Raw genomic sequence first — 23661 nt, 5'->3', positions numbered from 1 at the left:
GGAAAAGTGTTGCATCTAAGATAATTTCCTTCTCAACAAGAAAGCACTTGAAAAGCTTTGTTTAAAATTAGTTGTATGAACCAGAAATTTGAACACTGCCAAAAGAAAAAAACAAGTGTATGTTGTTTTGAAATTGGTGTTGACACTACACTTTTCATTCTACAATTTGTTTACCCAAAAGTAGGAGTTCAAAATGTACATCATATTTCTATGGTCATCTCCATTGCCAATGCACTTGGTCCAGCAATTCACAAGCTTGCGTATTCCTTCCAAGAAAGTTTTAGGTTGGTAGCAAAGCCAATTTTCCACTGCTTCCTGCATGTCTAAATCTGTTGAAAATTGACTACTTCGCCAAACATCCTTGAGCTGACCAAACAGATGAAAGTCAGAGGGAGCAAGATTTGGGCTGGTGGGAGGGTGTTCCAGTACCACAAAATTCAACTTGATTTGAACAGTGTTATGAGCCATGTGTGGGTGAACGAACATTGTCATGGAACAAAAACATTTTCTTTGACAATAGACCTCGATGTTTGTTACAAATTGCTGGCTTCAGTTTAACTTCCCACATTTCACTATAACTTGCACTGTTTATTGTAGTTCCTTTGCCATGAACTCTCCAGTACAGGCCCTTTTGTGTCCACAAAAGGGTTAGCATAACCATTCCCGCTGATGGCTCAATCTTGAATTTTTTTTGTCAGAGATCCTGGGTGTTTCCACTCCATACTTTAGCTCATGCTGATGAACCCACGTTTTATCATCGGTGACTATTATGTTCAAAAATATGTTTTCATTCTTGTTGAAGCGATTGAGTAAGTACTGACAGATGTCAAGCCATCTTGGTACCCATCGTGTACAGAATTTATGGAAGCCGAGCTCTTTGTGGTTGATTTGATGGGTAGAATCTTGACTAACCTTCAAAAAAGATGCTACTTCCCTCATTGATGGTAACTTGCCTATTCACTGGAACTATCTCTTGAGCTTGCTGAATTTTGTCATTCGTGGTAGAGGTTGATGGGTATCTTGTTCCCTCTTCATATGTTACATTTGTCCAGCCACTTTTAACTTTATGATCCACAAAAAAACACTTTTATGTGATAAAGCATTGTTCCCTTATTGTGATAAAAGTCTACGATGAAATTTCAATCCCTTTCACACCCTCCAACCAAAGAAAAAAATTTTGTACGCTTTCTTGGACTTATGTTTATTATTATACATTCAAGACACAGAGAACAAAAATACAAAAATATTATTTTGTAATAAAAAATGAAATAAACTTTAACAAAACAATATTTATAACACGAAAATTGCCAAATAACCAAAGAACAATAACCTCACATTAGTTGTCATGAACATATTAGAGAATGGATGTGGTCAAGCAGTGTAGCTTCAACAAAGAAATAAACAAAAAATTCTTTTTGTTTGGATTAATTTGCACACTGCGTTAAAGTGTCAGTCATCCAGATGCACCTGTTACTTGAAGAAGTGGTAGAAGGGAAGAGGATAACAACAACATTGTTTCTGAATGATGTTAAACTCAAGTCTGTATTACTATCACTTGGGTTGAGTAAAAGAAGAAGAAAAAAATATTAATGATGAGATGTTTCAGGTTGCATTATGAACTTTAAACTAATTTCAGTATGTTTTTGAGCTATTTATAGATAAAACATTTGGTTCCAACAGACTAAAAGCATTAACTGGTGTTAAAAACAATGAATAAATGCTGGTTGATCGAGAATAACATTACAGTTAGCAAATATAAATATTTAATATAAAACATGCCTATTTCAGTAAGTAAACTCTGCCTACAACACAAGAAAAAAATTTTTTTTCAACCTTTTATTGTAAAAAAGTGTATGATTTTGTTAATCCATCAATTAAAATTCATTTTTTCTTCTTAATGCATATAGTGCGATATATAAAAAAATTACCTAATATTCAAGCTAGTGTTTTCAAATAATACTGACTTGATTTAGTAAAAATAAAATAGGATTCATCAAAGGAATCAACCGCACTTTGATAAAAATTAAATTTCATGTAAAATTTTGCTATTTTTTATAATGAAATTGTTTTAATAATGTTCTTTTAAAAAAATTAAAAAAATTAAACTAGTTGTATGATTTTTGATGTTTAGTAAATTTGTTTACATGTGGTGAACTTATTTAAATCAGTGATAGTTCATGTTTGATGAGAGCCATGTGTAAGATATTTTAATGTGTGCTTGTATATGGCATACAATATACCCTATTATAATTCTAAAATAATGACTACGTATGATGGAAAGAGTGGATTGTGATGAAGTAATTTGTAGACATTAAACTGCAGCATTCATAATATTTAACAACCACCTGGTATCCTGCATATTAGATTAATTATAATAGCAACTAACACCACCACCATTGATATTTACTTAGTCAGTGATGAGTATAACTAATGAAATGGACGTGGATGATATACACTTCGTTTATAAAACCAACATTATCTAATCTAGGAATAATATTTATGATTATACCTTTAGGTTGATGATTTTCACTCTTCAATGTAATAACCATTTAAACTTCATTTTTATTATGATTAGTTACAATTCTTCTGCCATATGTGATATTAATCAACAAATTTTGTTGATTGATTTATTTACTTACACAATATTGTCTAAATGTTAATTAACAGCGCAATGGCTAATTTAATCTTCATCAGTGACATCATTACTGTATTCAGTAACATATTTTTTATTTTTAAAAAAATAATTTCTATGGTGTACATTCATAAAAATTATATTTTATATCTGCTTTTTATTACCATTACTAGAATCCATTTTACATGTAGTTGTCCTTGTACAAGTATTCCCTATATTTTACCCACTAATTTTCTTTTCAGCTTTTAGCTTGAATAATTCGTTATATGAAATATAAATATTTTTATTAATGTAGTAGTTCAATGAAATATGAATGTACTTATACATTCCAAGTTAATGTCCACTTTTCTTGTTTCGCTTTTTCTTATATTATTTTTTTTTTATCTCAATAAACACATGTATTTATGTATTTGTTAGAATAACTTGTATATTTTTTGCTCTTCTTACTCTACACAAACCATGAATACATATGAAATGTACATGTTATATATATTATGTTTACTAAGAAAAAAGTTAAAAGAAAAAAACATTGATCCTCCATACATAAACATATTAAAAAAATGATATTTTTTTTAATTTACCAGTTTTTCCATTGCATTTCAACTCTACATTCCTTTACAAAAGCTAAAACTTTATGTTGTCTTATGACACCCAATTTTAAATATTTAGTTCTCTTTTTAACGAGTAATCAACTATTTATTATCTACTACCCCCTGTACTTATATTCTTCACTTGTGACTGATAATGAAACAAAGTGATATTCACCTACTTCTTTCAATCAGTGTTGCCTTATGGCATAAACCCTGAATTATGTAGAAATTTTAACAATCTCAAAACACTAGCAACAGTTAAACCGAAAGCTTTATTTAGGCTTTGTATAAAATTTAATTTCTAAATATGATTTATTTGCATCATCTTCCTGCTTTAATCTTTCTACCCCTGACCAAAGTTTTTCATTCTTCTTTTTTTTTGCACACACACGCACACTTGACTGATTGATTCTTTATGAACAAAATAACTTCATGAAATTTAAGGATTTTGATATAAGAATTAGTTTCCACTCTTATTTCAGTGACTATCTGAACACTACTTTATACTTGAAACATTTAAATATTTCAAATTTTGTTTTTTTCTGTGTTTCTTTAAATATTTTCTAACAACTCTTTTTGTTATTTCACCACTATAATCTACTAACTTTCTCAAGAACAGCAGAATAGCTCTCATCTCCCAATTTTATGAACATTTTCCTATAGTATTTTTTCTTTGTAACATAGAATGTTCAGAATAATATTATTTATGGCTCTCTAAAAACAAAATAGTCGAATACTAAACAAACACTGAATTTAATGATCTGTCATTTGTTGGTACATAAACAGCCAGACATTTCAAATTGTTGATGGTATATGTACCACTTTGTACAAAGCTTGACCCTTTACAGAATAAAAAATTCTTTTTTATTCATGCTTATGACCATAACCACAGGTTGTAAGGAAATCCTGTTCAGTAGCTAGACTTTTGACAATGTCATATACAAATCTTTAAAAAATTTTTGTAATTACGTATTCCGAAATATCGTTAATAGTACCATCTATTAGCTACCTGGAATCAATCTACAAGCAGAAATGATGTATTAAGAAATAGAAGTATTTTCAATTTAATATTATTCGTTAAAATAATTTTAATTGATTCTGTGAAGGAATGTTTAATTTTCAGGATGATATGAGCGAACTTAGACAAGTGTGTGTGTGTGTGTGTGTGTGTGTGTGTGTGTGTGTGTGTGTGTGTGTGTGTGTGTGTGTGTGTGTGTGTGTGTGTGTGTGTGTGTGTGTGTGAGATACACAACATATATAGTTATTTAACCATGGTCTGCATTTTTTCCTTCAGTTCATAATGTTTTACATTTAGTTTAACTAATATTTCTTTTTTTTTATATTTGTCTTTATCAGCTGTTTTAAAATACTTTTTTCTTTCTAGGAATTTTTTAAATTAATTTTTAGGGTAAAAAATATCTAAATCTCTTTCCTTTTATTACACTGTTGAGTGATATAATTATCCCACGAAAACCTTTTTGAAAAGCCCTAATACATGTTAACAGAAATAATTTTGTTATTGACTCGTATAATAGAATGAGAAAAATAAGAATTCTTTAAAAATAAGTTGTATTCAAACAAATCATTAATTTTTATATTTTTTTAGGAACAAAATTTTTCTTTTCCAATATCTGTTACGTTCTGTAACAACACAAAAGTATAAATAATGGAAAATAAATCAGACATTTCTCTGGTAAAAAATAAATAATAATTATACATCATATGAAATGTGATGTTCATAGTTACATCATAGTAATTAAGAATTGTAATGGTTTGCAGGAACAAAATCACCAATTTGCGTTGTGTCTGGTGCAAAATTCTTAACGAGAGGAGGATGGGTAGATCTTCGAAATCGATCTGACACAGAACCTCCTTTCAGACTGTTCAGAGATGAAGGACGAACATTCCTTCAAGTAAGTATTCATTGATTTTTTTTATTTAGAACTACCTAACTATAATTTTTAGAGTTTAAAATAATTTATATTTTTATTAAAGATTGTTTTAAATGTTATAATACAAAAAAATAGAAATACCATCTTCTTTCTTAACTTATTTTATTGGTTTATTTAAACATGGGCAATGTTTGTCTATTATGGCTGTGTAATTCGTTATTATTTAATAGGGCAAAATTTTGTCTTTTTCTGAATCAAAGAATGCTCTTGGATTTTGGTCTGTTTATATATTTTTTTGTTTTGTTATGGTGTTTGTCATGTGATTTAACCAGCTAGATTTCTTAGTAATTTTGACATTTTTCTTATCTTAAAAAATTCACCTCATGAAAGTAAGTGTAATTGTGAATTAGACTGTATTATTAAACAAAATAAATAATTCATCATAAGATCAATCACATTTGAATTTATACATGGCCATTTTTAACTCTTTTTGTAGCATTAATTAACTGCATTTATGTTATAATTTCATGGTTATAACAACTATACAACTATTATATATTTGATATTTTTATTGTTTGGTTTCAAAATTTAACAAAGATTTAAAAATTTCTTTTAACAAATTTATATTTAAAAAAAAATAGATTATGGATTATTTTCTGCACTTTAAGATATATTTTCGAAATTAATTTTTCTTAGTTAAATACAATTTTGTCTCAGAAACATTGTGAGAAATTCATAAAAAGCTAAATGGAACCAATGTAGTAAATTAAAGAAATTTTGGGAAAACAAAACTATTGTTTTTTAGTACTGTAGTATATAATCATGTTATTTAATAACAAATATAATTTTCCTGAAGCAGAACTCATTCTTTATCATGTGTACATTTAGATGTCAATTGTCCTGATATTTTCCAAGTAGCTTGTAATAAAAATCACATATACCCATTACATAACTCAAAACACGTGATTCAAATTCCTTCCAACCCTCTAATAACCATTTTTATTCATTAATAGCTATATATATATATATATATATATCTTATATATCTATATATATATATATATATATATCTTTAATCATTTTCTCCCCCCAAAACTACTGTTGTTCAATTACATGGCTTACTTCAGCATATATACTGTTCAACACAGCATTTGACATATATGCATTGAAGTCATCAATAAAAAACAGCATAACAATAAAACAATTATTTATTATTCACTGTTTATTTTACACATAAAATAAATTGAGAGTTATGCTGTAGGTAAACTGTATTTATTTCAATTAAATTGATAAAACCTGTTGAAGAAATCCAAAATGTTATCCATTTTTTAATATCTGATATCTATATATCAATGAATTTGACCACATCTGTGTAATTGTGTCTGAAACTTATGATTCTTCCTATAGGATATTATCTTCAAAGAAGTTGTATTTAGTGGTTTTCATTCACAAACAATTTTTCAAACTTTCTAAAATCTTGTTTGTGGATTTCTAATTAGTGTTAAGTTTTTTAAATCAATTTTAGCTATTCTATTTTTTTATTTTTTGCTTCCTTAAGAAGTTTAACACATAATATGAAGAAATTTAATAGTATCATGTATATCTATTAGATAACAACCATCATGTAAAGATAGTCAATATTGTAAGAACTTTCTGAATCAGCCATAATCCATTACAATTATAGAAAGATAATTTGTAGAAAGAATTTTCCTTAATTAGAATGATTTATAGAAAATGATATCACACAACTGTGATGTCATTTTGTGTACTACAATGATCAACACTAGGCATTGTTGGTTTAAGAATTATTTGATACTGATCATAATTGAAAGTAGGGAAAAAATAATCAATGACCAAGATGTCAATTAACCATATATTTACTCTTTTTCTGCTTCATTTCTTGTAATAACTTTTTAGTAAATATTTATTAAACTTGTTTATTAAATCTTTATTTAAGATTTTGTCTTGTCTAATCAATGTAAACATTATTTGTATAGAACAGCTTAGCTTATGTACTCCAAAGCCATTATGTTTGTTTGGTGATTGTGTTCTAAGTGTAATGAGTGTTTTATTTGTTGTTCTGAAAGTTACATATATTCAGAATTTTAAATTCTAAGATATTTTTCTGAGTCTCGATTTTTGTATGTTAATGTGTTAAAGTGTTTCCTGTTATATCTGCATGTATGTGTTAGGTGTTTTATATTGTTGAGTTTTCTTAGTGATCATGAGACTTGTGTGTGTTGAGTTGCCTGTGAATCATATTTCGGTTATTGTTGATGACTGTACGCATTTGACTTGTGTGTTGTAGAAAGATTTCGCTAGGGTGCTGAAAGCCATTGGAAAGCTACCAGAGCAGAGCTGCTTTGGTATTTCTTGACATAGCATATAGGCACATAGGAGTGTTGGGTTTGGGTTGTTTTGGAAAAGCTTGAAGGTAACCTGAAGGTGAAGCTTCAAGGTGAATTTTTTTAAAGAAACTTTTTGTTTTTGGTTATAATAAGTTTTAAGTTGTTAATGATGTTTTTAATCACTCATTAACAAATCAATTTGTTAACAAATTCTAAAACAGTTTGTTTCCTGTTGTTAAAATGTAACCTAAGTAAACTGAGAGTCTTCCAACCAGTATTATAACTTGATAAGTTGTCAAATGCTTTCATTAAATTGCAGATTGCCAAAGACAACTTATTTTGCTATAATTTTGTCTATGGTTGGCATTAATATTAATTTTTAAATATAATTTTTATCTATAAATTGAACAAAATTTTAAAATAAAACACTTTTTTTTAACTTGCTTCAAAGCTTTTTTAGTCATCTATGTGGCTGTGCTCAGAGACTAATGTTGTTCTCATACCAATAACAACTGATGTTAGTACTAGTGGTTACCTTGATGGCATTTTACAAAAACATACAATGCTATAAGTGTTCAAGTTCAAACACAGTTCAATCCAATCGCCTATTTGACCGCAAAGTATCTGACTGCATAATTAAACAAAAAAGAACAGCAACAACATCAGTTGATATCAGTATTAGCAATAACAGCAGCACCTGTCACTTAAAACAGCTGCAAAGACTAATAATATTGAAGAAAGTGTGTAAAAGCATTAATTGTAAAATTTGCTCAGTTTTTGTCATTGCAAAATTTCATAGTTTAAAATTAATTTAGATTTTATAAACCAATTTTATTATCATTTATAACATTCATCGTAAAAATAATTAATGTTTCTAGCCATTAAAAACAAAAACATTAAAAATTTTGAGTTAGTGTTGAGAACACTGTGAAATAGAATTAATGCAAGTTTATTATGCTTTGTAAATTTCAGATTCTATATATTTGCTAATTGTATTTAAAGAGAAAATTGTTTAATAATCATTTTCTGTTTTTTGTCAGTGGCTTGGGCCACCTGATCTCAGAATCAGTATGGAAGGACGTCTTTTGCTGGTATCCTTAATGTGTAAAGATATGGCTGATACTACAGCACATAGCTCAATATTTACACCATGCGTTGCTTTCAGAGTTGCTGGAACACCAAGTAAGTTCTTAACAATCAATCACATCTTCATTTTATCAATTAATTATTTAGATTTTCATATGTTAAAATCTATCACTGGATATAGGCTACATACTCATTTTTTATTAAAATTAATGTTTTTATAATTTTTTTTTTTCATTTTTTGTTGCAATTTTTTGTATCTGAAATACATTGTGGGATATATTGTGTAAAACATTGATTAAGTTGGTTAACTTCAATTCTGTCAGTAGTATTCAAAGATGGTTATTTAGAAAATAGAAATACAACAGTTTTCCCATAAATGAAATAAATTCAACTTTAGTTAATGGTCTTTTTTTTTAATTTGGAAAATAATTCACAAACTATTTTTCTTACATGTAAAATACATTCTGATTATAGCTCAAATGATTGTTGTAATGCTATATCTCACCAGCAAGCACCCATAATACCACAAACTGAATATTTTTTTCTTCTCCCATAGTTAGTTAAATTTCCTTTTTCTGTAAAATATAGATATTGTGATGTATTCAATATTCTGTAAATTCTAAAAATTTACTTTATTAAATTTAATTTTGTACAGAAAAATCTCAGGTTAACATTTTATATGATAATAAATAACTGAATTAGAACTAGACAGCACACAACTGAAATAATAAAATAGCTTAAATCATATTACATTAAGTAATATTATTGGATATCAATGGATAAAATTGCTAAAGAGGATGTTTCATAAATATAAGTTATCTGTAATATTTAATGTACTTTACTCACAAATTTCTTGGTATTTCACTCTGCAAAGAAATTTGAATGATATTTATCCTTCTGAAGAACTTTTCTATATTATATACTAAAATAATATCTTCAAATATCACAACTAAAATTTTAATAATTACATAACATTACATAACATTACATAACATTCTCTACCCTAATAAATTAATCACCTAATACAGAATATCGAGATAAGACATCCAATCTGTGTAATAATATGAATCTTAAGAAGAGTAATATGTATATATATGCATTTGGCTGGTTCTTTCCAAGTTCCATTCATAAACCTTTTGTTAATCTGATTATATTTCACAATTTTTTTCTTCCAACATTAACGTAATATATTTAATACTTACCTATTTATTTATTTATTACACACCAATTTATTTATTTTAACATAATTTTAGTTATGCTCAATCTTGCAGATTGAAATAAAGAAAAGAGATTTTTACAATTTTCTTTGACGAAGTAATTTCTTCATTGTTAATTCCTTTGTCTTCTGTTGTGGTGTCCTTAACCAGTTAGGTTTCATAGGAAATGAAAGACCCTACACGAACCACTGTTCGTGTAGAGCCTTTCATTTCCATCTCACAATACTATGCCATATGCCATCATCACTTTGACGATTTTTGATGAAGTTGTGAATAGTTCATGAACCAATTTTGAAATAAATGTTAAAAAAAATAAATAGTAACAGTTTAGTATTATTAAAACATAATCTTATAGCAATGTCTAGAATTAATTAAATTCATAGATTAGCAAACCAGAATTAAGTTTATATTTTTTAAAAATACCATGTTATTTAAAACTCTTCCAGAAGATATTTTCAGATCTATAATACAGTTGCTTTTTCATTGCTGTTTCATATGACATTTTTGTTATTGATGTTTTTCTTAAAGTTTACATTGACAGAATATTAAAATAAAACTTTATAATTGAACTCGCTGTGTTACATACAAATCATACAAATATGTTACCTGCAAGATGCAGATTTTAAACACAGCATTCAATAGTTATGAACTCATTCACTTGAGCAGTATGAAACTTCTTATAAACACACTGATCTTTTGGATTAACGTAGTAAATGTTTATAATCATATTATAATATCATATTCTGAATGATTGTTCTTACCTCTTTAATACAATTAACAAATGCCCATAAATAAATAATAGTGCAACATTATAAGGAAGGAATTGTATAATACATCTGAAAATATCTCCTGAAAGTGAACTTTCAGATTTAAAAATTTTACCGTATTGCTATAAATAATTTACAACTTTGGTATTAGTAATTAATTCACCATGTTTCTTGTTCCCTTTTTTGTCTTATAATTTTGTTTATGTCAGTACTTGATTTTCTGTCCTTAAATTTGGGTTAATTTCCAAAATATAAACATTTAAAATAATAATTATGTATCTTGTATTCATTGAAATTAGTTTTGTAATTTTTCACTTCCTTTCTATCTAATCTAACAAATGAAGAATGATAAAGAGAGAGCAGTATCTATTTTCAAATAGTTCATTGTTATAAAGAGCTTTTAATGACTTGGATTTATTAATTTATGTCAAAATAAAAAAGGCCTGAGATTGACATAACTGTAATTAACGTTCATGTCGCTAGCATAAGTTAAAATTTTTAATATTTATGTAAGTAACCATGTGGTTATCAAGAAAGGAGCATTTAGATTTAGATACATTTATATGTAGCTAAAATATCAACATCTCCAAAAGTCCATCTAATTTGTTTAGCATCTTATTGCAGCTTAATTAAAAATTATTTAATTCCTTTTTGTGGTGTGATAAAACAGAGATGTAACAAGAATACTTCTTTATTACTAAGTAATATAAATCACTTTGTTATCTGGAATTCTAATCTATAATATAAATCAGCTGAAATAACTAAAAATAAAGTAACTGTTTACATTAAACTTGATTTCAATTTAGAAAAGGTAATGCCAACATATAACAAAATGAATAAAACATACAGCAAGATTTACAAACACTTGTCGTACTTGTCACTTTATGTTAGTATTTATGATATTGCAATGAAGAAATTTATCAACAAGTTTTCTTCTTCTGTAAATTTATTTTATATCAACTAGACATCCTCCATTTTTCTGGTCATAAGGATTATTCTTCATTTTTTAAAGAATTTTTTCCTGCTCTGATGTCTGTTAGGATTCCAAACCTTTATCAACGTGCATTTTCCTCAATGATTCTCTCCAGTATCAACAATTATTATGTGTCTATTTCTTTTCTAGAACCCTTTTTTATTTTTTATCATCATCAGGTTTCTCTTCTGTCTCATTTCTTAACACCTAGCTAATTCCTCATTATATCTGTTCATTTCACTTTCTCCATTTTTCCCAAAAACAAGATTTAAAGTTTAATTTCTTTTCCTTTTTTTTTTTGATAACAGAATTTACAATATTTTACCATTACTGTTAACTTATTAACTTCCCAAGAAACTTTTTTTAATAATTGACTCAGCAAATTTAAAAACATTTTTTTTTAAATACACAAAATTACTTCTGTGGTAGAGTAATAACATTTTTACTTTTACTTAAGGATTCTGAATTCAAATGTCATTTTTCCTCAGTCAACAAAAACCCATTTGCACACACATCTTGAGCATAAATGGTGGATTAATAAAAAAAAATATCATAAATAAGACGACTAAAAATGCAAAATTAACACAAATATGGTGATAGGTACACACAAGTTTTAAAAACTAAAATTAATCAAAGGAAACATTTTGTATTAAAAAATTACTGTTTAATTGTGTAGTAAAAGGTAAATAAGAAACATAAAATTTGTGTTTGAATTATTTATTTGTTTATTTATTCAATATTTAATTAATTATTATTTGTCTCATCTCATGGTAAGAGCATTGTCTAATTGTCTATTTTTTTATGTACTGATGAATAACATTCATTTAGATGAAAAGAGATAATATATATTTCTCATTGGGTTAGTAAATATAACGATAATGTAAAAAAAAGATTACACTTTAGAAAAATGTTCAAGGAAGGTGAATCAGTGTTCCAATGATTCAAAATTACTGATTTCTAGTCTATAAGTTGTAACAATTATATTACTTAGTAAAACACTTAACAAACCAAAAACATCTCTGTGATTAACACTCAGCTTCTGGGAATAGATAGTGTAAGGATAAAATTTTAACATCCAAAACAACAATTTATAAGTAAGTAGGATCATTGGTAAAATGGTAAACTGCATACTTTACAAATGATGATTCCATAACACTTGAAGCAAGATAATGTGACCATAGAAAAAGTTGTTTGTATTACGTTAGTAGCTAATGATCGATGCTATGTATTAATCTGTCAGTGCTATGACATATTAATATGTCAATGTTTGAAGTTGTATGGTGATAGCTTTTGGAATTGTCTAACAGTAATAACAAACAATTTTAAATTTATTTAAAATTTAAAGAAGAAAGAGAATAATGTTGAGAAAGAAAATAGAAAAACTATTTCTTAAGTTAGATTTTAATTATTAAATTACCAATTCACGTTGATGATATGCTAAAAACTAGCTTTTTATTCACATCAAAGCAAAAATCCAATTCACTAATTCTTCAGATTCAACAAATCATTATTGCAGTAAAGAAGTATTCAATACAACAAATTAATATTATTTTTCTTCTTAGGTGTACGAGAAGTGTCATTTTCTGCCGATGCACATGCAACAGATCATGCCAGTTCAAGTAGTAGTTTGTCAGCCAGTGAATACATTGCAATTGCTGTATGCTCAGTATTATTAGGTTTAATGTACATTGCATCTGTGTTATTATATTTACACACTCGTCGACAACATTCAAAGAATCATTCAGAACGTCGAAACGATGATCACCAATCTGCAGGACAGCTGGTGGAAGAAGGTGTTATAAAAAATAATCCATTATTAAGACATTGTCATGATAATGGTGGTTATATCACAGATTCTGGGCCTCCAAGTTGTTGTTCTGACACAGAAGATGGTTGTTCGGAGGAAAATCAACATGATGTATCTGATGATAACAGCATTTGTAAACCAACACAAAAGGTAAAATGACATTATTAACATGTTTTTTTTTTCTGCATTTGCAATATTAATACAATTAAATTATCTAAATTTAATCAAATTTTTAAATCATAAAGGTCTTCAGTCTTTAATAAAGAACTAGTTTTTAGCATTTTTTAAATTTTGTTTTTATTATTTCTGTTTGTTCCTTTGATACTCTGTAACTTATGAATCTCTAATCACATTTAATTGAAATGTAGAGACAATAGAAAAGTTTAATTATCAGGAAATGTGATAGACTATAAACAGCATTTCAAAAATATGCCCTTCCCCTCTAAAAGTCAAAAATAATTTTCTATCAATTTTTTTTATAATAATAAGAAATCATATTTTCTACCAAAAAATTCACTATTATAATTAAATTGTTTTAAACATTTGTCTGAAATTTATTTTTGAAATCTCAGGTTAGATACTGCTTTTGTAATGGTAGAATATAGTTTTCTACCATTTTCTCATGAGTTTAGACTTTATCAAAAACTTTATGTAAAAAAAATTAAAAAAATTTGTGTAAAATATGTTTCTGTTCCTTTGATACTCTGTAACTTATGAATCTCTAATCACATTTAATTGAAATGTAGAGACAATAGAAAAGTTTAATTATCAGGAAATGTGATAGACTATAAACAGCATTTCAAAAATATGCCCTTCCCCTCTAAAAGTCAAAAATAATTTTCTATCAATTTTTTTTATAATAATAAGAAATCATATTTTCTACCAAAAAATTCACTATTATAATTAAATTGTTTTAAACATTTGTCTGAAATTTATTTTTGAAATCTCAGGTTAGATACTGCTTTTGTAATGGTAGAATATAGTTTTCTACCATTTTCTCATGAGTTTAGACTTTATCAAAAACTTTATGTAAAAAAAATTAAAAAAATTTGTGTAAAATATTTTTGGAAACATTGGGCTGTTTAGGAGAGGTGCAAAAGGTGCAAAAGCACCTCTCCTAAAAAGTTTTTTGACAACTATCTCACTTTATTTCATTCTATAAAAACGTTTAGAGAAAAGCCTGAAAGTAAATGAAAGATATGTATTAGTCAAACACAACTATTTTCTTTTTTGTTTTAATTTTGAGCAAGAAATATACCTCTTCATAGGTAAAATTATTTTTGTTTTTCTTAAGTTGCATTTTATCAATTTCTTAAACAGAATTGTTTCTTGTGCAATTCTAATAATGAAAACATATCAAATTTTTTAGATAATTATGTTTCAGGTAACTTTACTGCCTAGTTCTTAATTATACATCAAATCATGTAATCATTGTAATTATTTATTTTTTTAAATAAAAAATTAAATTGTTATTGACAAAGGTTCTTAAAGCAAGATATGCATGTATCAAAGACACAGATATAGCTAACTGACTAACAAACTTATTTTTGGTTTGTTGTATTATTCTGTTAAAACTGAGCAAATAAACATAACGCACATTGATTTATTTCTTAACAAAAAGGAATTACATAATTTGCTGCTTTGAATTTTTATATTTTTTTATATCTGAGGTAAGAATATCTGAAAATAGTAGAATGCTGTCTATGCAAGTAATAGTGAGGGAATATTCCCTAAAATTTGAGTAGCTATTAATAGTAGACCTAGCTTTCTCTGTGGATACTGATGTTCACTAAAAAATCAATTTCTTAACTGCATATAGTGAAGTTGTCATTCAAAGGTGGAATGTAATCTGTACATGGACTACTTGCATAATTGGCTTGTGTTTCATATAACAACCCTATAACTATTTGGTTATGGAATCTAATAAACCAAAAAATATCTGGAAATATTTTTGTTCCTCTATATTGTAAAGTGTGAAGCATTCTACAGAGTATGCAATCAACTTTAATAATGTAAGAGTATAAGTAAATGAATTACCTGACCAAAATTTGTATTATGGCAAACATTTGTAAGAATAATACATAAATAAATTAATAAAACTAATTTTATGTATATATGTTCAATATTACAAAAAAAATACATGGATTTTGATCATTCATATTGTACTATTTTGGCATTAAGATGGAACTAAAATAAACATAATCAAGCACCTCAATCCCATTTTCATTAACGAAAGATTAAAATGTAGCAACAATAATGTAGATATTTATCATGCTGCAGTTCTTTCAATTCATGAACAATAACTATTTGGTGTAGGCCTGTAATTTACTTTTTTGTAGTCTTAAAAACAATAGCTTTTGAGCCAGTAAATAAGAATGATTTTCTGAAAGATTTTCTGAGGGAGGACTTTTTAACATCTTCAAGAACTTGGATTGTTAATTGTATGGTTTTCTCCTTTCTATTCTGTATAATCTAACTGTCACAAAATAAGTTTATTAAATGTGATTTGATTAATGATTTGCAAACCACAGCCAGTGAGAATTTCATAATTGAAACTTGACATCGATAACTTTGTTAGACTGATATGCAAAAATAATTCTCTATAAAATACATGACATAAAAAAAAATGAATACTGAAATGACAGAAATTTTTGATATGGTTAAGATAATCTAACCACAAATAAGATATTCACAGCTAACCTTCCACCAACTACAAACATCAAATTTATTCATGTTAAGTTATACACCCTCTTTTAAGGTTGCATCTTTTAAAATATAATTTGAAATATTATTTTAATGCAATGATAAATTTTTCTGCCAGTTCAGAATAAAAAATCTAAGTAAAAAGACTTTAAAAATACCAGATTTGATGGAACATTTTTTATTATTTTTTAAATTCACTTTCCCATAAGATGTAGAATGCTTTGTATTCAGAAATTTGTTCATTAATTTTTAGAAAACAAATCAAAGTTAGCATAATTTTAGTTAGACACGCGTTCATAAAATTCCTATGCTAGTTTTTTCCGCTTATTTATTTCTTCATTTAATCATACTAGTATTTTTTTTCATTTCATTAATTATAATTAAAGTTAAATAACCTTTTTTTTAAATGCACATGACAAGTAAATTTTTCATACATTGGTTTGTTTTACTTTGTATGTTTTAAATCAGTATACAACGTTTTTATTATTAGTCTTATAATTATGTAAAATAATGAAAAATTGAATACGGGAAAGAAGAGATTGTTTACATCAATCCAAAGGTTGGTGAAGATTTGACTTATATAACGCTGTGTAACATTTTCTAACAAGCATTAGTATACTAGATTGATGACCAGTGTTTAAAAATCTGAGAGAGATTAAAACCTTTAAACGTGCCAGCTACAAAAATACAAACCTTTAAGTGGGTCTTGCAATATAAAAAGTACTTTATTCTCTGGTAGGATGATATTTTCTACACTGTTGGACAAATATGAATAAAGTTAGTGGCACAGAGAATCTACATGAATAATTTAATCAAAATCATTTTGAAAGGTTAAATATTACTCGTAATAATATTTGCTTATACAAAAATGTTAATACTTTTAATGTTATATTGTTTCTTTCTTTAGTGATGTTTCATAGATTTTTTCACTACAACATAAGCCCTGTTACACTTAACATTCACATCCAGTTATAATGTAATTGAACTCAAAGCAGGATCTACATTGAAAATGATTGAACCCTGAAAAGATTTCATTAAAATCTAAAAACAATTTTGGAAAAATTTACTTATCAAGAAGAAAGAGAGGCTTAGCAATCCTTCTGATGGTTCTGTTTCCTTAAAGAACCTTTAAATAATAAAATCAAAGTCTTTAATTATTATTTTTTATGCCTTTTGCTATTTTAAAAACTTTCTTATTGACTTCTTCAATTGCATCATAACATGAACAAGAAATTAAATTAATCAGTTCCTTTATTTACTGCCATGTTTTAAATTCTTCTTATAATGTATTATGTTTTATTGTTACTGATATTAACTTAAAATTTAGTTTTCACGCTTTTTTTTTTTTCATTATTATATTTTGCGAATCTATAATTTTTGTACCTATTGTTTCTTTATTTGTACTTAAACTGATCAGTATAGTATCACATTTGTGCTAAAAGAAATTATTTTTGTGTTGTTTTCATTTCATTTTTGAGAATTGTTATCAGTGAAAATTGCTATTTTAATCACTATGTCAAATAAGAATAATAAGTATTACATTACAGCAAAAGTATAAAGAAAGAATATTTTCTCTCTTAGACAAGTTGAAGAACCATTTAGAGGTGTAAACCATACAAAAAAAGAAGAAAGAATTATGCCATTATGACAGGCTTTTAAGTAAATACATAATATTTTTTTTCAAGAAAATTAAAGCGATACTTTTAAAATAAAATGTGGAATTGTGCTTTCAATAATTCTTTTTAGAATTATTATATGATTCCATTATCAGTTTAGTTGCAGGTGGTATGTTTCATTTAAAAAAAGTGCTATCATATTTGTCCTGATCATCAACAGATTTAAATCAATTGTATCAGTATTAATTTTTGTAGTTGCATGCTGAATTTGATCAGCTACAGTAAAATGTACCAGTGAGTACATTAATCAGTCTGCTAATCAGGTTTTGTACAGTGCCAAAGATAAGTTGTACTTTGAAAAAACTTCTTGATTAACATGAATTTTTAAAAAAAAATATGATTTGGTTTATAAAACATTAAAGTGTACTTCCTGAAGATCCTTTATGATATATTGTGGATCTCTTTCATCAGTAATTTTCCATAACAGATTAAAAATTCATATAACCATTTTTCCATTTTTTTAGAATGTAAATAATTTTTATTATATTTTTCATTAATAAATTAGATAAAAATGATAGAAATTGTAGTTTTTGTTAATATCTGTGTAAAACTGTTACAGGTAACAGCGGCACAAATACATCCACATCATATACAAGAAATTTATACTTCAGAATGTAGTTCAACACAATTACAGGATTCAAGTGCTATTGAAAGGCTACCAGAAGAAAATGTTTCAATAATAGAAACATTAGAAGGTCGTGAAGAGAGACCTGAAACGGTTCGAGCAATTACGACTGCATCAACACGTCGTAAATTATACTTCAATCCTGCTTATTTTGAACCAGAACTATTATTGGTACGTTTAATTAAATTTTTATGTAACTTAAATAATGCTGATGCTTATAAAGAATAAAATAGCTATTGATTTTTTAATTTTGTTAAATTAATGAAATTTTAAACAATATTATCAACAGGAAGTATAATATATCAATAGAGAAAAATTTCTTTAAACAATATTATCAACAGAAAATTAATAATACACCAGTAGAGAAAAGTCTATGATTAATTTTGATAGTAAGGGGAATTTTAGCCTTTTAATGGTGTTTTATAAAAAAATGAATATCTTAAATATAATGTGCTGAAATGATTTATTTCAATATCCTTTAAACACAGCTCTTTGTTATAAATATTCATTACATCATTTACATCAATTATGTTTAACTTAAATCTCTAAATCAATCACCTGAAAGCAGGCCCCTAAAAACATTAAAATTAGAAAATATTTAAACTCTTGCTAGATTAAAATCTTGATTTTATATAGCTGATGAATTTTCAATATTGGAATTTGGCAATGCACTTTTACCAAAAATGATGACATTTCTCTTTTCCAAATTGGTCAAAATGAAATTTGAAACTTAGTTACAGAGATAAATTACTTTTTGTCTAATTTTTAAGAATAAGTTAATTCTCATTTCAACTCATATACATTTGAATAGTTTTATGTTAATTAATAATAAATTACTTTATGTGACAAGAGAGCTTTGAATAACTGATGTTTACTTAGGAACTACATAACTATGTTGCATATATGATCAGTTGATCATTTTTCACATCTTTAAAATTATATTAGAGATGATATAAATTACATTAATGTTTAAACAATACATTAATAGTGATTAATGTTTGAACAGAATGTAACTGTTATTGTTTATACCACCTAAATAGAAATGATGAACTAATTTTCTTCTAATTGACTTTTTCAAATGATTGTTTATTTACATTCATCATTTTTCTTTTGTTTTTGATGAGATAACTTCTAAATGTCTCAGTTCAGTTGTTTTCGTTTTTTTTTTTTCATTTACATTCCACTGCTTGAAAATGTATTTTTACGTACTTTTATGACTATTTATTTTTTTGTTTTTGTATTAAAATAAATACCTGATCTAATTAATGTGTGTTACAACAGCCTTTTGCTTTTGGTGTTTTAGGTGATTAAATTCTTCATAATTGTTTACCTACTAAAATGAATAAGATGAAAAGCCAATGAACAAATATTTCAATATCACATTAAAGAACACTATATTACCTTAAATAATTTTATGATAATACCATATTTTCTATTCTTTTTAGTATAACAAATTATATAATAAGAAATGATGAAAGTCTTTATATAATAATTTACTGTTTACTTTATTCCATTATTTTTCAGGCTCCTCCTCCAGCTGCTTTAGAATTTCTTTCAAAAATACGAGAAGTAATTGCTATAGCTAAGCATAAGATGGCAGCTAAAAAGTTTTTTCCAAGTCTCCTTGGCATACCTGAAGAAACAGAAAATCCAAATCACATAGTACAGACTCATAGTCGACACAGTCATACTCATAGTCATCATGGTTCTGTTAGAAGTAGTGTCAGAACTCACAGGAGTGAAAGAAATAGGCTCATTTCACAAGCAGGAATGAATTGTGATGGATGTCCAGGCTGTGGTTTCCAATCATCTTTAGAATCTTTTGTGGAAAAAGATTGTAAATCTTGTTGCAGTACTGCATCTGAAAGTAAGCAGAGAAGTATTAGAAAATGGTTAGAAGATGTACCATTAGTTAAATCATTAGGTAATGATGAAGAATCAGAAAAGATACAAGTACCACCTAGAAGAAACTATACTCATAAAGGAAAAGCACCTAGTATACCTAAACTTGATCTGTCACAAAAACTATTAAAGACAGAACAAAATTTTAGTGGTGATGAAATATCATTAATAAGACATAAAAAGGAAGAAATATCTATGTCAGATATTAATATTAATAGAAATATACTCAGCACATTTTGTGTACCACCTACTCCTTCAATGCAACTAGAACAGAATTCTGATTTTCATTCAACAACAGATAGTTCTTTACACATGAAATCATCTGGTGAATTAAGTTTTAAAGATGAAACAAAACTTACTGATGTTGCAGGTAATGCTTCTAATGGTGGTCTTGATCAGAATGCTGAAAGTATTGAGGATAACAACAGTAATATTAATAATATGAGTAATTGTAAAGAAACACCTAAAAATGGCAAAAATTCTGAAAAAGTGGAAGAAAATAGAAAATCCAATACAAATTCACCACAAGAAATAAGACTTAGGCAACAGCCAAATTCTTTAAATATTAATAATAATTCAAGAAGGGAAAGTAAAATTAAAGTGCCTCCAACACCTCCACCACCACCACCTCCTCCACCTTCCATATGTAGCAGTGTAGATATGAGTAAAAATTCACCACCATCTACATTGGTAAAGAATAACCAAAATAGTTTACCTCGTGATTCAATTGTACCAAAGGTTGCCAAAAAGTTAATGGATGCTGTTATAAAAGAATTTGTAGGTCAAAGAAGTCAAGAAATTGTTGGTAATAATGCAATAATAAAACCCAGCCCACCTTTAAGAACAGATTCACTTAACCAAATGGAAGATAGTAACGGAATAGGTGATACTGTTGAATATGATGCAGATAGTTTGGAAAGAACTTTAAAAGAACAAAATGAGAAAAATAATGGTGGACTATCTACACCATCTGACTATGGTGAAGTAACACCTAAACAACCAATTAATCCAAATATAGCATTACCTTTAGATGAAGAATTGACCATGCAGAATACAATATTTAATATAAAAACTGGTAATACAACAATGTCTAAGTTACATAAAAATAATAATAACAATGACAACAACAGTGATAATAATAATAATAATAACAACAACAATAATGTAGGTAATAATAAACCAGATGTTGAGGATGATCATGAATATGAAATAATATTGCTAAATCCAGATACAGATAAAGAAAATAATACAAAGTTAGCATTACCAGATATACTGAATAGAGGTGAAGGTTACAGTCTAGTAAGTGAAGTTTACGTTAATGATAACTTTAGTTATGGATCTTCAAGTCTTCCTTCAAGTAATATGTCATCCACATCATCATGTACTTCATCATTACACAATGAACCTAAAATATCTTATGAAGAAGAAAAGCCAGGTCGCCTAACAATACAAGTTGAATCACCAACATATCAACAGGAAGATTCAGATAGTTTTGAACCAGATACTTTAGACAGAAAACCTAGTAAATTAAAAATAAGCAGCACTAATTCCCATCATTTATCAAACATAGATATTCATCAAGGTGAATTTTTTGTTGATTCATTGGAAAGACCTCCTCAAATATCTCTAAAAACCACTGGTAGTTTTAGAAGTGAGTCTGCTGCTTGGCCAAATGCTGAACTTTCTAACATTTTTACAATTTCACCTCTTAACAGAACTTTTGGAAGTTTAAGGGAAATATTTGAAGCACGTAATAAATATAATAACCACAGTTGCAACAGATCTGAAGGTTTTAGCCCTGTTGGTTCAACTCGCTCATTACACAGTGATACAGACTGTTACTCAACATTATCGTGGAAAAGAGGTCAACCAAAATTATTGAGACCAGAAGCTAGACAAGCTCGACGTCAAAGACTGCCATCACCAGATGCACGACCACCTCGTCCACCAAAATTTAAACAACATGAATACAGAAATATAAATATTAGGTCATCAAGAACAGGTACACCTAGTCCTCCATTGCCTCCAAGAACAATCAAACCACCACTGCCTCCAAAAAACGGCTCAGTCAGAAGCATTAGTCAGTGGAGTGAGCCGGCATGTCGGCCTCTACCAACACTGCCTCCACACTCCAGAAGCTTGTCCCGCAGGGCTGTGACAAATGCTTCTGGCAGTAGCCCTACCTCTTCTGAATATGAGGCTATTGGTATCATACCATACAATCCTCATTTAACAGAAGCTGCACAAACAATGCGGGACAAAAGTATCAACAAATATCAGCGTCATATATTGTTACGATCAACCAACAGAACAGAAGATTCTGGTTATCTCAGTACCGATTCCAATGGGTCAGATGGACAAGCAAAAAATGAAGATAGTTTAAGTGAAACAGATGACTCTTTGTGTGATGGTGCTAGTGAATCAGGTGGTGAAAGCATTGCTACCGATTCATTTTTCTTTGGTAACACCATTTCAAAATTTTCACTGCCAGACTCAGTTGATAATGGTGTTACTGCATCAACACGTAATGATTCTGACAGTAACATAAGTTTCATTACTGTTTTACCAAATGGTTTTAATAGGCAAAATGAAATGTTGATAATACCATAAAACAATACAAAGTAAGCTTTTTTAGTGGATATTAATTTCTTTCATTTATGTTACTTTTTGTTCACAAATGTGCTTGATGAAAATTTAACAAATTTTAATTTTTAACAAAAACAATATTTTTTTACAAATCTTCAAAATCATTTAAGAATATTTCAGTACCATAAATATAATTCATATTAGTATTTTAACTACAATTTGCAGTGTTTATGACTAGTTGTTCAGAATGAATTGATAAGAAATTAAAATTTTTATTTCATTGTATATAAAGATAATCTTTTTTTTATAAAATATCAGTAATGGTTTGTGGGATGTAGTATACACAGTATAAAATTTAATGCAGTTAATTAAAGAAGTTTGTGAGAAGTCTGTTTGTTCAGAAGGTTGGACCAGAAGAAATATTGTGAAAGAAATAAAAAAATGAAGAATAGAACAAGTAGGAAAACTGAATATTTAGTTTGAATGAGTAAGATGTTTTGACACATGAAGCTATTAACTTCAGACAGATTGCCAAAGAAAATATTCAGTTTATCACTAAAAGCCAAAACATGGAAAAGAAGGCTATAAACATACTCCTCAGTACAGATGAGATTAATAAGAAGAAAAATAAAAATGAAAAGGAAAAGAAGGAAAAATGATTAACAGTGAGAATATTAAAAAATCAAAGGCAAGGTTAACATAGACTTTATTTATTGAACTGCCTAAGATAAAATCACGTAGGATAATCAAGTAACAAGAGACGTAAGTATTAACAATTATATTTTTATAGTCAGGGTATATATACTGCTTACTTTAATTAAAGGTATCATACAATTTTTTTATTAAATATGAGTGAT

General features: G+C 27.5%; 1 protein-coding gene across 1 annotated transcript in view; it reads left to right on the top strand.

Moving 5' to 3' along the window:
• sha (shavenoid) overlaps nt 1-22828 on the top strand; it is a 190350-nt gene extending 167522 nt beyond the window's left edge. The window contains exons 4-10 of the mRNA XM_075359035.1: nt 5002-5135; nt 8503-8644; nt 13068-13462; nt 18251-18487; nt 19841-20606; nt 20715-21326; nt 21399-22828. Coding sequence (XP_075215150.1) covers nt 5002-5135; nt 8503-8644; nt 13068-13462; nt 18251-18487; nt 19841-20606; nt 20715-21326; nt 21399-22828 — 3716 coding nt within the window. The remainder of the gene's footprint in view (nt 1-5001; nt 5136-8502; nt 8645-13067; nt 13463-18250; nt 18488-19840; nt 20607-20714; nt 21327-21398) is intronic.
• Nucleotides 22829-23661: the final 833 nt, after the last annotated feature.

This window comes from Lycorma delicatula, chromosome 3, assembly GCF_047948215.1.
Source record: "Lycorma delicatula isolate Av1 chromosome 3, ASM4794821v1, whole genome shotgun sequence".
Lineage (NCBI taxonomy): Eukaryota > Metazoa > Arthropoda > Insecta > Hemiptera > Fulgoridae > Lycorma > Lycorma delicatula.
This window is presented reverse-complemented; position numbering and strand designations above follow the sequence as displayed.